A 15,769-nucleotide genomic window follows, 5' to 3' on the forward strand; every position below is an offset into this window, starting at 1 on the left:
AAAAATAATCATGAAATCTGGTGAAAAGAGGTTAAAAGTGACAATATTGGGTCAACATATGTGACATTAAGTGGAAAAGTGGTGGAAAGGGTTTATAAGTGCTGAACATGAATTGAAAGTGAAAAAAATGTGCAGAAAAGTAATTGAAATGTGATGTAGAAGTGTCAGAAATGGGAGAAATGTAGCAAAAATGCATTAACAGGAGCAAAAATGTGGCAAGAAAAAATGATGAAAATAGGTTAAAATATGGCAAGTTTGGTGTAGTTTCAGAAAAATGGTAAAAATAAGCAAAAATGAGCTCAAATTGTTCACAAAAAAAATTCTTATTTTCTTGAAGGCATCTGGTGACCCCCTCCCAGTGTCTTGCAACGCCAAGGTTGAGAACCCCTGCTTTAGATAGCTTAGCTTAGCTTAGCTCCAGTTTTACACTGAATCTAAAGTCTCACCTGGGTTGTTTCTCTCCAGAAGGTACCAGCGGTAAAACGCTCTGCGCTTGGAGTCGCTCATCTCCAGACCCTGCTGCAGCAACCACTGAGATATGTAGCTTTGACTGATGCCTGCAACACACACAAGCACAGCATGCTTTAAGAACACACAAGCACAGCTAACAGCAGGGGTTCTGATCAGTCCTGGTCTCTTCTTAGGAAACACCCTCAGATTGAACATTAATCATCCAACAGGAGGAAAAAACTAGCTTTATTAAAGCAAACTTCAGCAATCGTTGAATATAGGGTTGGGGTCAGTGATAATTAAATACAATTATAGTATAATAATGATTTTAATTGTAATTTTAAAAATCTGTTGCTGTGGTAATTGTAATGAAATTGTACTTAAGTTTAGATAATGCACCTTGTTTTTATTATTTTTAATATTAATATTGATCGCATTTTTGAGGGCCTAGACACGTTCAAAAACTCGTGAAAATTTGAACGCATTTTAGGATTGGTGAAAAAATTGATATTTTGGGGGAATTGCACATGTGAATGGCAAAATGACTCAATAGGGGCTAAAACAATTAATTTCACGTACAACTACAAAATTCTGTAAAATTCTGACATCACTGAGGTAAACTGATGACATCATCAATTTAGAGGTAGAACTGATGACATCATCACTGTAGAGGTAGAACTGATGACATCAGCACTGTAGAGGTAGAACTGATGACATCATCACTGTAGCGGTATAACTGATGACATCATCATTGTAGAGGTAAGACTGATGACATCACTGTGGAGGTAGGACTCTAACGAAATTTGTAAAGCATTTATTACCTTCGTCAACATACGGTGATGATGTCATCAGTTAGAACATTGGTCCTAACCTGGCTGCACACCATAGCCTCGTGCCAATCACTGGAGAGCACGCCTCCACGCCCACAATAATGATATCGGTTCGAAATCAGCCAGAAAACAAATATCGTATTTTATCGGACTGCATCTAAGATCTACGATATAAGCCCTCTGACAAGTTTTTGTTGTTTTTGGCCCCGCCCTCAGTTCTTCCCACCATATACTGACTATTGCTGATTATTGTTCTCTGTCTGAGTGACATCACTTGATCAAACCTTTCCTGTATCATGTTTTTCTGCAGTCAGTGCCTTCTCCTCCTCCTTCTCTCTCTGCTCTGTCTGATGATGTCATTTCCTGATCTGTGGTTCACGGCTCAACTAGTCTGGAACACTGATGTTCTATCTCTCTGTCCTGTTCTGTTGGTCCTTCTGTTTACTAACCACAACCAGTCTACGCAGATGGCTGCCACCTCTGAACCTGGTTCTAACGGAGATTTCTTCCCGTTAAAAGGGAGTTGTTTCTTTTCTTCTCTGATTGCTTGCAGCCTTAATTGACTTTATAATGTAATTGGCATGTAAATTCTATAAAAAAGGTCAATTATAATGTAACACAAAACTGGGGAAACGTTAAAGTTTATGTACAGTTCACTGTTCTACACACACATGTGTGTGTATATATATATATATATATATATATATATATATATATATATATATACATGAAAATGTCTCATATCAAACTTTTGCATATTTTACCATTTTAAAAGAAAATAAATCTAGGGTTATACTGACACAAAAAAAGCTCAGACGTCCACACCAAAAATATTAAAACCTTTATTTTCATTGATTAGGAAACATAACAAGGTAACCAATAGATAGGAAAGAAATTAGATGATATATATTTGTTTTTAGTGTATTTTACAGCTGATTTAGGAAAGCTAACACGCTAATTGGGATTACCATAACTGTAATTGAACTTTAGCAATTGAGAATGTAATTGACTTTCTATAATATAATTATAATAAAAAAACGAAATTTAATTGTAACTGGATAAAATACTGGTCACTGTAATCGTAATCAAATTGTAAATGAAAGTGATTTTCCTTTTTTTATTTACTCTCTTTTTCTTTTATAAAAGTGTTTTTACTGTTCTTTCTTTCTATTTTTCTTCTATCAAAGTTATTACTTCATTCTTACTGTGACTTATTGTGTTTGTCAAAGTAACTTCCCAACACGTTTCTGGTGTTTTCACTGAAAGTTGTGACAAAATCATTTAGCACTGACTGTTCATTTGTCACTCATGGATTTAATCATTTTGGTTCTGAACCCTGTCTGAGTGTCAGTGTGGATTGGAGACACTGTCTGCTCCACAAGGACCATTGTCCCTGCTAGCTGCTACCTGTTAGCATTGAGATGCTAGCTGCTACATGTTTGCAGTGATGTGCTAGCTGCTATATGTTAAGCAATGAGGTGGTAGCTGCTACATGTTTAACATTGAGGTGCTAGCTGCTACATAATTAGCATTGAGGCGCCATCTGCTACACGTTAAGCATTAAGGTACGAGCTGCCATATATTTAGCATTGAGGTGGTAGCTGCTACATGTTCAGCATTGAGGTGCTAACTGCTACATGTTTAGCATTGAGCTGCTCTCTGCTACATGTTTAGCATTGAGGTGCTAGCTGCTACATGTTTACACTTTAGTAATTGAGAATGTAATTGTAATGGACTCACTGAGGATAAAAAAAATTATTGTAATTTAATTGTAATTGGATAAAATGCTAGTCACTGTAATCGTAATCAAATTGTAAATTGAACATGGGTAGTTGAAAATGTAATTGTAACTGATAAATGTAATTGACCCCACCCCTGATTGAATATGAATAATAATGAGACTGTTTGTGCACGCTGTGTTGGGTTTCACTGCATTTCTGCATTGGTGAGTTCAATAGAAAGTTCTATGAGAAACACAGAAATACTTTCTCGGATCTTTTGCTGAAAATAAAGGGGGAAAAGATTGAAACTTCTGATTGAAAGTTAGTTTTGATTTCCACTGCAAACACTCTTATTGAAATTGTTAGTAAAGTTTGCCCCGCCTCCTTTTTTTCTCCAATAAAAGTGATTTTACTTTTTATTCTCTTTTCTCTTCTATACATGTTTTTACAGTTTTCTTTCTTTTTCCTTCTTTCAAAGCGTTTTTACTTCATTCTTATTCTGATTACTTGTGTTTGCCAAAGTTACTTCGCAACACATTTCTGGTGTTTTCACTCAAAGCTGTGACAAAACAACAGATGATGTTTATTTTGGGATTTACACAGAAAGATGTGAATCCTGCTGAGATTGATTGTGTGGTGTAGTGAGGAGATATCACTGGGAATACTGGGAACAAAATAGAACAAAAATGGAGTGAACCAATCACTGTCCTCCTTGTCTGGAAAAGAAATATCAACTCTTGTTTTTCTCTCAACATAACCTGGTTGAGGTGTAAGCTGCTACATGTTCAGCATTAAGGTGCTAGGTGTTACATGTTTAGCATTAAGGTGCTAGGTGCTACATGTTTAGCATTAAGGTGCTTGCTGCTACATGTTTAGCATTGAGGTGCTAGCTGAAACATGTTTAGCAGTGAGGTGCTAGGTGCTACATGTTTAGCATTAAGGTGCTAGATGCTACATGTTTAGCATTAAGGTGCTAGGTGCTACATGTTTAGCATTAAGGTGCTAGGTGCTACATGTTAAACATTAAGGTGCTAGCTGCTACATGTTTAGCATTGAGGTGCTAGCTGCCACATGTTTAGCAGTGAGGTGCTAGCTGCTACATGTTTAGCATTAAGGTGCTAGCTGCTACATGTTTAGCATTGAGGTGCTAGCTGCTACATGTTTAGCATTGAGGTGCTAGCTGCCACATGTTTAGCAGTGAGGTGCTAACTGCTACATGTTTAGCATTGAGGTGCTAGCTGCTACATATTTAACACTGAGCTACTGGTTGATACATGTTTAGCATTGAGGTGCTAGCCACTACATGTTTAGCATTAAGGTGCTAGATGCTACAAGTTTAGCATTGAGTTGCTAGCTACTATACTACATGTTTAGCACTGAGGTGAAATGAAAAAATACAATCAATAAGGAGTTAAAAACTAATATTTTCTTAAAAAAATGAATATTTTTTTTAAAAAAAAAACTAAATTTTAACAAATTTAAGTAGAAAACACCGAATTTGGAAAAAAAATAAAACTGATTTCATAGGGCCCTATCGAATGTTTATTTGCACTGTTGATTGTTAATTTTGAATTTTTTACGTTTTTTACTGTGATTATTATTAATGTTGCGCAGTTTTGATAAGTCTTATTTACAGTTTTTAATGTTTATTTTGCACAGTTTTTTTTATACTTTTTTATAATGTTAACTTTGCAGTGTTTTGTTCAGCTTGTTATTGTGAAGACTTTAATATTTAATAAATGTATTTACTGTAAATATAAATCTTGGTGAAAATATTTCAATTTATCAGTGTTTTTTCAACATTCTGAAGACATTTTAAAAAATACCACGGTATATCGATAACCGTGACAGTTTTAGTCACTATAACCACGGTGTGGAATTTTCAAACCGTTACATCCCTACCTGTGACCTGTCCAACGATGGCCTGGGAGATGCGACGGTTGTTCAGGAAAGCTTTGATCTCCTCCTTCACCTGGTTGCTGTCTCTCCTGTGGACCAACACACACACCTGGTCACTGATGCCCCGCCCACACACACCTGACCTCTGTTTCCTCACCTCATGTAGTCTTCCACCTTCTCCTCCAAGTCCCACTCCTCCTCGCCCATGGCGTCGTAGCTGAAGGAGCGCTGCATCACCACGCTGGGCGGGTACAGGGGTGGGGGTGACGCCTCTAAGCTATTGCTAGGCGACAAGGCGGCACCGTCCAAGCCCGAGGTCTGCGTTGTGGCGGAGGTCAGAGAGAGGGAGGACGAAGAAGAGGAAGAGGAGGACGGGGCCGGGATGGCGGCAGAGGGCGGGGTGCCGTTGTTGGAGGGGGCCGGGGGGGCGTCGCAGTGGGAAGGCCGGGGCTCCGGCTCCAGCCGCTCCAGGGACTCCAGCGCGTGGAGGATCTGAGGTTTGGTCATACCCGACAAACGCAGGCGCTGCAGGAGGTCGATCTGCTCGATGGTGTAGCGTGGCTCAGCGTCACAGCACTCCATCCTGGCATCTGCACACGCACACATAAAAAGTTCATCAGTATAAAAGTGCATTATATAGAATACACAAATTTAAAAAAAGATGGCATTTCATTTTCCATTATATCAGTTGTGATGTCGATGTCTAGAGCTGAAACAACTAATCAATTTAATAGATTAAAATTGATTATAAAAATAGATGTCAACTAATTTAGTCATCGATTAATATTAATAACTTTAATTTGTTGTAAGCAGCTCAATTTGTGCATATTTTAAAAATAAAAAAGTACTAAATTTTCAGAGTATCAATATGAACCGTGACACCTATGAATCAATTAATAACTGCCTGATGATTCATCTTTACATCCCTAGTAGCTAGTGATCTTGAATTATGGCAGGAGAAATGCAGCAAAAACGCTTGATAAACAGGTAGCAGTCACATTCTCTTATATGTAGAGCCCTATAAAAGTCGAGTTAAACGCAATTTTCAAAACGCAAAGGCTGCGATTTTTTTTTTTGGACCGACAAACTACATCCTTATCGGTCCTGTTACCGGAATTTTTAAGGTGACGTTAATCCTCAAGCCTCAGTCAAGCATTGATACTACCGTGCTACCCGTCAGTCCACCTTAAGAACCCACCTGCGGAGCTGATTGATGGGAGGGGCTACTGTAGACATTGCTCGCCTGTTCACCTCGCTTCATGAGTAGACATGTCTGTAGACGTTATCTACACATTTATTATTGTTTTCAGCCAAAAAACTGCACACTACAGTAAAACACATGGATAATTAAATGGCTATTGTGATTGTGAGTCAGAAAAATGTGTGTGCAGGGTTCTCCACGGCTTAGCCTTTAGCCTAGCCGATAGTCCTCCGTGGCAGCCACGCTTCTGCCATCTGTCGCACCGCCTCCGTCTGCTCCAGTGGCAGCGAGTGCTGGCAGGAAAACCCGCTGCTTTGTGGGCTCCCGGGTTGTTTTGGCGGTAGGTTTCCCCGCACATCAGCCACTACCGTGCCTCGGCTGCTGTCAACGTTTAGTTGGAGTAGTGACTTGCGATCATATATTATTTTACAGCTAAAACGTTGAGTTAATATAGAAAAACAGATAAATCAACATAGTTAGCCTTGTTGTCACGAGCCAGTGCAGCATCTGCATCAGAGGAATAATTCACCTTTAGCACAATTTTTCATTGTTAAGTTATGTTTGATATACTTGATTTGAATATTTGTATTGTTTAGATAGTTTGTTTAGTGTTTTGTTAATATAAAAAAGTTATTTATACGGTATTTTTTTTACTGTTTTATTTAAACATTTAGTGTTTTATTTAGAACTACTCTGTATTTTTCATTTATTTTGTGTACCATATTGTTAAAAATGTTCAAAAATAAACACATTGATGTTCATTATAATTATTATTATTATTTTGTGTTTTTCCATTGATTTAAAAAAGAAAGGTATCGATAAAATACTGGATCAATAAGAGTAGTAGTACAGTAGTATACCCATCCCTAATGTTGAAGAGTAAAGACACAGATTTGTTTGTATTACTGTTGTAATCTGTGCTTTAAAATTTACATTTCATATTTGTTTAAAGTTTAAATAAATCTGAAATTGTTTATTATGAAACAGATTGATTTATTGCTTGTGTCCATTGAAAAATACATGACAAGAGGCCCTTGAAAAAAATAAATTGCATATTATATCGCAATCACAATATTGAGGAAAAAAAATCGCAATTAGATTATTTTCCAAAATCGTTCAGCCCTAGTTGTCTTTTAGTTCTTTTAATTCCAGCCTACACATTCACAGTCAGCTAGCTACCTCAAGTACAACCAGTGGGAACTTCCGGTTTACAAATAAAAGTCAGTTGGAGCAAAGTTATTAGAATGATACATTCTAACATCTCATCAGAGCTACAGAAGATAGGATAAATTAAATTAGGTTAATTTAAACTAAGTTGATCAAAACTTAATAAACCTGATCAGATTGAGTAAATTAGGTGACATTAATGCTGTTCTCATACATCTTTATATGACATATAAATAATTAAAAAGGAGCAGGCAGAATAATCCATGTCACTACAATTTATATGTACCTTTTAATTGTATCTTACTTTATTTTTTACATACATTTTTGTTTAATTGAGTTTTTATTTATTTATTAGTATTTATTTTGTTTCCTCACAGGAGCTAGAAACTAATATTTTCTTTAAAAAATCATAAATATTTCTAAAAAAAAAAAAAAGGAAATTTAAAAAATTAAAGTGTAAAGAAAAAAAGGAATTTGGGAAAAAAATAAAATGAATTTCATTGGACCCTATATATGGGAACACTTTGGGTTTGATGATGAAGACCTAGAGCAAAGACACATCACGTGCAAGAAGTGTTTTGTTTTGTGCAAAAGTCAACATATTTGATTTTAGTGTTTGAAGGATTTTATTAATGTTTAAACAATATATTTTATGTTTTTTTTGTACAAAAAATAAATAACGATTTGGCTGACAAATAATCGTTTGAATAATCGTGATTTCAATTATGACTAAAATAATCGTGATTATTATTTTTTCTATAATCGAGCAGCCCTAATCAGGCCTGGGTGTGGCTACACAAATTGAACTCAGGTGTGATCAACCAGTTACATTTTAACAGGAGTTGGGGGCAAACACTTTTTCACACAGGGCCGTGTAGCTTTGGATTTTTTTCTTCCTCATTAATAAAACCTTTCATTTAAAAACTGAATTTTGTGTTTACTTGTGTTATCTTTGACTAATGTTTAAATTATTTTGGGGAAAACATGCAAAAAAGTTAGAAATCTGGAAGAAGGAAAACATTTTTTCCCACCACTGTATATTCCAAGCATGACTATAACTACATTCATCATCACCTTCACTAATTCAACAAAGAACTTTTAGCTTTAAAGTAAGGCTGTTACAAAGATTTAAAAAAAAAAAACAACTTTAGCTTTACTTCACTAAATTTGGTCCTCAGAGAGTTATACATTTCTACATTTTCACCACCAATGGCGCTCCACGAGATCCCGTTATGCTGTGAAAGATTCCTGGTGAGAACCCTGGCGATGCCTATTGTATTGTTTAGTATCGAGATATATTGTATCGCAACATGCAAATAGAATCTCATCGTCAGACGCTTTGAAATGCACACCCCTGACACACACACGCATATACACACACACAAGGAGCAACAAACTGAACGTTTACATAGACAGCAGCTATATTTAGAACACTTAAATTTAGATCATTTTCTGACAAACAATAGAGGAATTAATAATAGACGAAAAGTAAAGCTTGATCGTCACGTGACCATGGGGGGGGGGGGGGGGGGGGGGGAGAGAGAGAGACTGATTCTGCAGTCTCCTCTGAACAACCTGGGTCAGTCTAGCTTCTGGCACACTTTCAAGTAGCTTGGCACGAGCACTTAGTGCTAACCTTGATCAGGATGGAATCAAAAGGAGGATCAGCCCCAGCATACAGAACACAACCAAACATCACTACACAACATAACCTAACATCATATACACAACCTAACATCACTACACAACATAACCTAACATCACTACACAACCAAACATCATATACACAACCTAACATCATATACACAACCTAACCTAACATCAAATACACAACATAACCTAACATCATATACACAACCTAACCTAACATCACTACACAACCGAACATCACTACACAACACAACCCAACATCACTACAGAACATAACCCAACATCACCACACAACCTAACCTAACATCACTACACAACATAACCCAACATCATATACACAACATAACCTAACATCATATACAAAACATAACCTAACATCACTACACAACATAACCTAACATCACTACACAACCTAACATCACTACACAACATAACCTAACATCACTACTCACCCTAACGTCACTACACAACCTAACATCACTACACAACTACACAACATAACATCACTACACAACATAACCGAACATCACTACACAACATAAACTAACATTATTACACAACATAACCTAACATCTAGGGATGTAACGATTCACTCAACTCCTGATACAATTCGATTCACGATACTGGGTTCACGATACGATTCTCTCACGATTTATTTTACCAAATGGGACTGTAGACAAATTATGACTGAAAAATGTTCCTTTATTTTTTTTGGGGAAAAAAAACAGAAAATACTGTACTATTTTCCTTTTATTTTTCATTGTCAAAAGAATCCCTTGATAAACTATTCAAAACAATTCAATTTAACTAAAAATAAATCTTGAATGAAATAAATAAAAGAATAATACAAATGAAGAAGTCGTCTATTAATTTAAGTTCTAGTCCTATAGTAAACAATGCAAAACTGCATAATAGTTCTTTTTCATTTTAAAACTGCAACTGAAAATGTTTTTTGTGCCTTAACAATTGGACTTTAAAAAAAACAGTCATTTCACTGATTTACGTCATATATTTGTTTGGACCAGCGGAGGGCACTGGTAACCCAGTGGTCGGTTGGCATGCAGATATTCTTGCAGTGAAGAAGAGATGCTACACTAGCAGACAGAGCTAATAGAAAAACATGACTTTTACAGATATTCACATAATATTACAGATATTATTTCGGTGCTAAAGGGGTAAGGAATCATTTATGAACATGTTTAAGAGTAGAAGGCGGCCAGAAAGCAGTAGCAGATTCTGCCCGCCGCCTACGCTTCTGGACAAGAGAAAAATAAATATAAATAGCGCCCTCTGCTGGTTAAAAAAAGTACTGTGATTCATGTCATGTATTGATGTCAACCGTGATACCTATGAATTGATTTTTAACTGCCTTACGATTATTTGTTACGTCCCTACTAACATCACAACATAACCTAACATCACATACACAACATAATCTAACATCACATAAATCACATACTTGCATACATACATACATACATAACATCACATCACATACACAACATAACTTAACATCACATACACAAGATAACCTAACATCACATACATACATACATACATACATAACCTAAAATCACATACAGTACACAACATAACATAACCCTACATCACATACACAACATAACCTAACATCATATGCACAACATAACCCAACATCACTACACAACATAACTTATCACATACACAACATAACCAAACATCACATACATACATACATACATACATTCATAGATACATACATACATACATACCATAACCTAAAATCACATACACAACATGACATAACCTAACATCACATACACAAGATAACCTAACATCACATACATACATACATACATACATACATACATACATACATACATAACATAACCTAAAATCACATACACAACATGACATAACCTAACATCACATACACAAGATAACCTAACATCACATACATACATACATACATACATACATACATACATACATACATACCATAACCTAAAATCACATACACAACATAACATAACTTAACATCACACACACAAGATAACCTAACATCACATACATACATACTTACATACCATAACCTAAAATCACATACATCACATACATAACACCACAAAACACCACATCACACAACATCACACAACATCACATAACAAAACATAACATCACATACACACCCAACAGAGCCATAGCTTTATATTCTGTTTAACACTTTCTAACACAAGTGTAACCACATGTTTTAAACCACGTCAAAGTTCACCTGGTGACGTCATAAGGACACGCTGTGGTGGTCAAGCACCAGAGTTTGACTTTTGTTCTCCTCCAGCTGGTTTACCTGTAGGGGGTGGAGGGGGGGACCCAGGCAGGCGCCCCGGGAGTGGCTCGGTCCTCGGGGTCGCGATGGGCACGGGCACGCACCACTGTCGCATGGCTCTGCTCACCGGGCTCGAGGAGCTGTAGACACACACGGACACGAGCTAAGCTAAGCTAAGCTGGTGCTATGCTGTGCTTGGTTAGAGCATGCTAGTGCTAGTGCTACTGACAGAGCGGACACCGCTCAGGACACGCTGTGCTACTACACGAGCTAAGCTAAGCTAGCTGTGCTAGCCTGTGCACGAGCACAGAGAGTTGCGACAACTTCGGTCACTCCAATGGTTCGTCTTTTTTACATGGAGCCTCACAATCGTTCCCGGAAGTGAGCATTTGACTGTTGTAGCGCAATGAAGCTAGTGCGGATTAGACAATTTGTGATGCATTTTGACCGGTAAGACGTTGAAATAAGCATATTGGATATTATTATTATTATTATTATTATTATTATTATTATAATCAGCGTTTCTAATAACTTCCGGGAACAAATTGAGTCTACATGAATCACGTGACGGTCAAGCATTTCGAACTTCCGTTGTCGCAGCTCTATGGCTGTGACCGACGGCGGAGGACAGCCATCAAAATAAAAGACAGCATTTATTACATTATTAATTTTTACTATATTAACATATTTTCGTTATTCTTTTTAATTTATTTCTACAAACAACTGTACCTTCACTTTCTCTTATACAAATATAGTTTAAATAGAAGAAAGAGAGAGAGAAAAATGACATACACAGTATAACAAAAATGAATCCTCAAAATAAATGATGTGGCATCGCCCAAAATTTGGGATATAAAAATTAGGTCACAATCGAAATAAGGTTGGGAACCTCTGCCCAAGACAAACATGCTTAAATGAAACAAAAATGATTGAGGTCACTCAAAAATACAATTTTTAACAGGAGGTTTAGACTGGATACATGTTAATATTTTCACTTTTATCTTTTATTTTGCTCTGGTAATAAAAACGAAAACTACTCCTGTTAGCTTTTAGCTTCAGCTGGTCAAGTTAACTCAGTAATTCTTAGTGGAGGGTGAACAGTGTGGGTCATGTTGTTTTATGGCTGTGCGAAGGCAAAAACACAGCCATGGTGCAAAAATCAAGTGTTTGATACTAACTGTACTAGGGGTGTCCCATCCGATATTGATATTGGTCTGATATCAGCCAGAAAAGGAGTACAGGATTTTATCGGACTGCATCTAAAATCTCCAATATAAGCACTCCAATAATTTATTTATTTCATTCAATTGTAGAATACTGTAGATATTGTGTTGAAGGTTAAAATGTATGTAACCAATCGGTTAATAATATGTTTTTCTCATCCCTACTGTTGCTGACTATTGTTCTATGTTTGAGTAACATCACTTGATCAAGACTTTTCTAACATTCCACACTACAAAATAAGTAATAAAAGTATGTACGATTTGTACATAGGATATCTGCCTCTTTAAGGGCTCTATTCTCCCATGGGGGTAAGTCCAAAAAGCCACATTGTTTTTGATGGTGCGCTCTTTTTGGTCCTGAAATGTGGGCGTCCCCATTCAAATCTGGCCCTACGCACATTCTCCCCTCTGCTTAAGTTCTTTTCCTCTTACTCGCTTCTAACCCTGGAATAAGTGCAGCGCCCCCTTAAGGTGAAACATTATATTGCACTAGAAATATGGACTTAGTTACAATTGAAGCCACACAGACTCATAATATTGCAGAAGAGACTCCTGGAAAGAATCTATCCAAACTGACACTGTTACACTGTCACAGGGGTGGGAGGAGTCACACAAGCACGCCAAAGGATTGACCATCAGCATTACTAATATATGTTCACATTGACCAGTTCTAGATGAGACAAAATGTCTTACATTTCATTATATTTTACCCGTGCTGCCGACTCCTTGTCCTGGAAGGGTGTGTGTGTGTGTGTGTGTTTGCTTTCCTTCTTCTCCCTCCCTCTATTCCAACGGTACCAAGAAGGAATCAGAGCGTTGTTCCAGAGCGTTCTGTGAGCTGGTGTGAGCAGTGATCAATAAAAGATGAACTGGGGCTTCCTGGAGGGCCTCCTCAGTGGGGTCAACAAGTACTCCACAGCCTTCGGCCGTATCTGGCTGGCCATCATCTTCATCTTCAGACTGCTGGTGTTCCTGGTGGCTTGTGAGAAGGTGTGGGGCGATGAGCAGAAGGACTTTGACTGCAACACGCGTCAGCCCGGCTGTCAGAACGTGTGCTACGACCACTACTACCCCGTGGCCTACACCCGCCTCTGGGCCCTGCAGCTGATCTTCGTCACGTGTCCGTCCCTACTGGTGACACTCCACGTGTCCTACAGAGACGACCGCGAACGCAAACATCGGCAGAAGCACGGCGAGGACTGTCCCCCCCTGTACGACGACACAGGCAAGAAACGAGGAGGCCTGTGGTGGACATACTTCCTCAGCCTCATGTTCAAGATCTCAGTGGACGTGGTGTTCATCTTCCTTCTGTTCTACATCTATGAGGCCACCTTCTTCCCCCCAGTGGTCAAATGTAGAGAAGATCCCTGTCCCAATGTGGTGGACTGTTACATAGCCAGGTAAGGAACCACACAAACAACAGCAAAAATACCAAAAATGACTAAAAAAACACTCAAAATAGACAAAATGACTCCAAAGAAATGAAAATGACTCCTAAATCACACAAAACAAATACAAAAATAACATATGAAATGATAATCTAAATGTGCAAAAACACACAAAATAACTCCTCAAATTCACAAAAACACTCAAAACCACTACAAAAACTCAAAATAACAGAACAATATACAAAACGATAACCAAAATATACAAAAATTACTTCAAACGAATGCAAATTACACCTAGAACACACAAGATCCACAAAGTTTGTTTCACCAGTGAATAACTTCTCTAATGTTTTTGTGTTTAAACTCCTCCCCTTTCCACGTTGTCCCTCAGGCCCACTGAGAAAAAGATCTTCACCATCTTCATGGTAGTCACCAGCTTTGTGTGCATTCTGCTGTCGCTTTGTGAGATCATCTACCTGTGTGGGAAAAGGTTCTGGGAGAGCTGCAGAGGAGGAACAACTTCCTGTGGAACAGGAAACGCCTTCACCATGATCAGAACGCCCTTGAACGGGACACACAGCTCGCCCTACAGCGGGGTAACCCAGATAGACCAGTTCAAGATGGACCAGTTCAAGATGGACCAGTCCATGATGGACCAGTTCAAGATGGACCAGTCCATGATGGACCGGTCCAGTTCAGCTCCTCCATACGGGATGGGGGACAGAACGTAAGAAAAGCTGGAAGAAGACAAAGCAGAATCACTTTTTCAGTGTTATTTAGATGTTTCAAATCCTTCAACTTATTTCAACAACTTTCATCATATCTTTTGCCTTATTTCAGAGGGTTTATTGGATAGGCTAATGCTAGGCTAGTGCTAATGCTAGGCTAGTGCTAATGCTAATGCTAGGCTAGTGCTAGTGCTAGGCTAGTGTTAATGCTAGGCTAGTGTTAATGCTAGGCTAGTGCTAATGCTAGCTTAATGCTAGAATAATGTTAATTCTAGGCTAATGCTAAGTTAATGCTAGGTTAATGCTAGAATAATGTTAATTCTAGGTTAATGCTAAGTTAATGCTAGGTTAATGTTTAGCTAATGCTAGGCTAATTTAAATGTTTTGCTAAGCTAATACTTCCATACTGCTAATCTTAATGCGAAGTTAATGTTAACGCTAGGTTAATTGTTAACGCTATGCTAATGCTAGGTTGATGCTAAGCTAATGCTAATGTTAGGCTAATGTTAATGCTAGGTTAATTGTTAATGATTTTGTTAATGATACTTTCCTAATGTCAATGCTAATATATTCATAATGCTAAGCTAATTCTAATGCTAGGTTACTTTGAAATGCTAGGTATTGCTAGGCTAATGCTAAGTTAATGCTAGATTAATGTTAATAATAATGCTAGGCTAATGCTAAGCTAATGTTAATTTAATGCTAGGTTGATGCTAAGTTAATGCTTAGTTAATTCTAATGCTAATGTTAATGCTGTTGCTAATCCAATACTTTCCTAATGCTAATGTTAGGCTAATGCTTAGTTAATGCTAATGCTAGGTTAAAATTAATGCTAGGCTAATGATAATTTAATAATAGGTTAATCTTAATGCTAATACTAATGCTAGGTTAATGCTAATGCAGTGTTTAACGATGCGGGACAGCACCTGCATCCTCACTTGCATTTTCTTCAGGAAATATAAATATTTTAGATTATTCTGTTAATCAAAGTATCAAATATCATGTGGTTGTAACTGTCTGGCCTTGAAAAATCTTTAAAATGAACTTACTGCCCTATTTTAGTTGTATTTTAGTCTTGTATAAGATTTCAAAGTATTAATGTATTCATTTCCATTTAACATTTTTCAACTTTTTAAAGTTTTTAAACTTGTTTCAACTTTATTTAGATTGTTTCAAGTCCTTCAACCTATTTCATCATGTTCTGCAT

The 15,769-nt window shown here is 37.3% G+C and overlaps 2 protein-coding genes across 4 annotated transcripts in view; one reads left to right on the forward strand and one right to left on the reverse strand.

The window, feature by feature from the left end:
• The window catches only part of LOC114471830 (homeobox-containing protein 1), a 29,027-nt gene extending 17,484 nt beyond the window's left edge, over window positions 1-11,543 (reverse strand). For 2 of the 3 annotated variants that reach the window (XM_028460769.1, XM_028460767.1), the window contains exons 1-4: window positions 11,245-11,543; window positions 5,058-5,490; window positions 4,904-4,989; window positions 447-557 (exon numbers count right to left, since the gene is read on the reverse strand). In XM_028460769.1, coding sequence (XP_028316570.1) covers window positions 447-557; window positions 4,904-4,989; window positions 5,058-5,490; window positions 11,245-11,338 — 724 coding nt within the window. In that variant the 5' untranslated portion in view covers window positions 11,339-11,543. Of the gene's footprint in view, window positions 1-446; window positions 558-4,903; window positions 4,990-5,057; window positions 5,491-11,169 lie in introns of all 3 variants that reach the window. The other variant, XM_028460768.1, reaches the window with a different exon arrangement.
• Window positions 11,544-13,188: 1,645 nt separating this feature from the next.
• Window positions 13,189-14,386, forward strand: LOC114471900 (gap junction beta-4 protein-like). Its single transcript, XM_028460886.1, is given in 3 exon segments — window positions 13,189-13,846; window positions 14,226-14,331; window positions 14,333-14,386. Coding segments are annotated over 3 exon segments (696 nt in total). The 5' UTR covers window positions 13,189-13,310.
• The last annotated feature ends 1,383 nt before the right edge of the window (window positions 14,387-15,769 follow it).

Source organism: Gouania willdenowi, chromosome 11 (assembly GCF_900634775.1).
Source record: "Gouania willdenowi chromosome 11, fGouWil2.1, whole genome shotgun sequence".
Lineage (NCBI taxonomy): Eukaryota > Metazoa > Chordata > Actinopteri > Blenniiformes > Gobiesocidae > Gouania > Gouania willdenowi.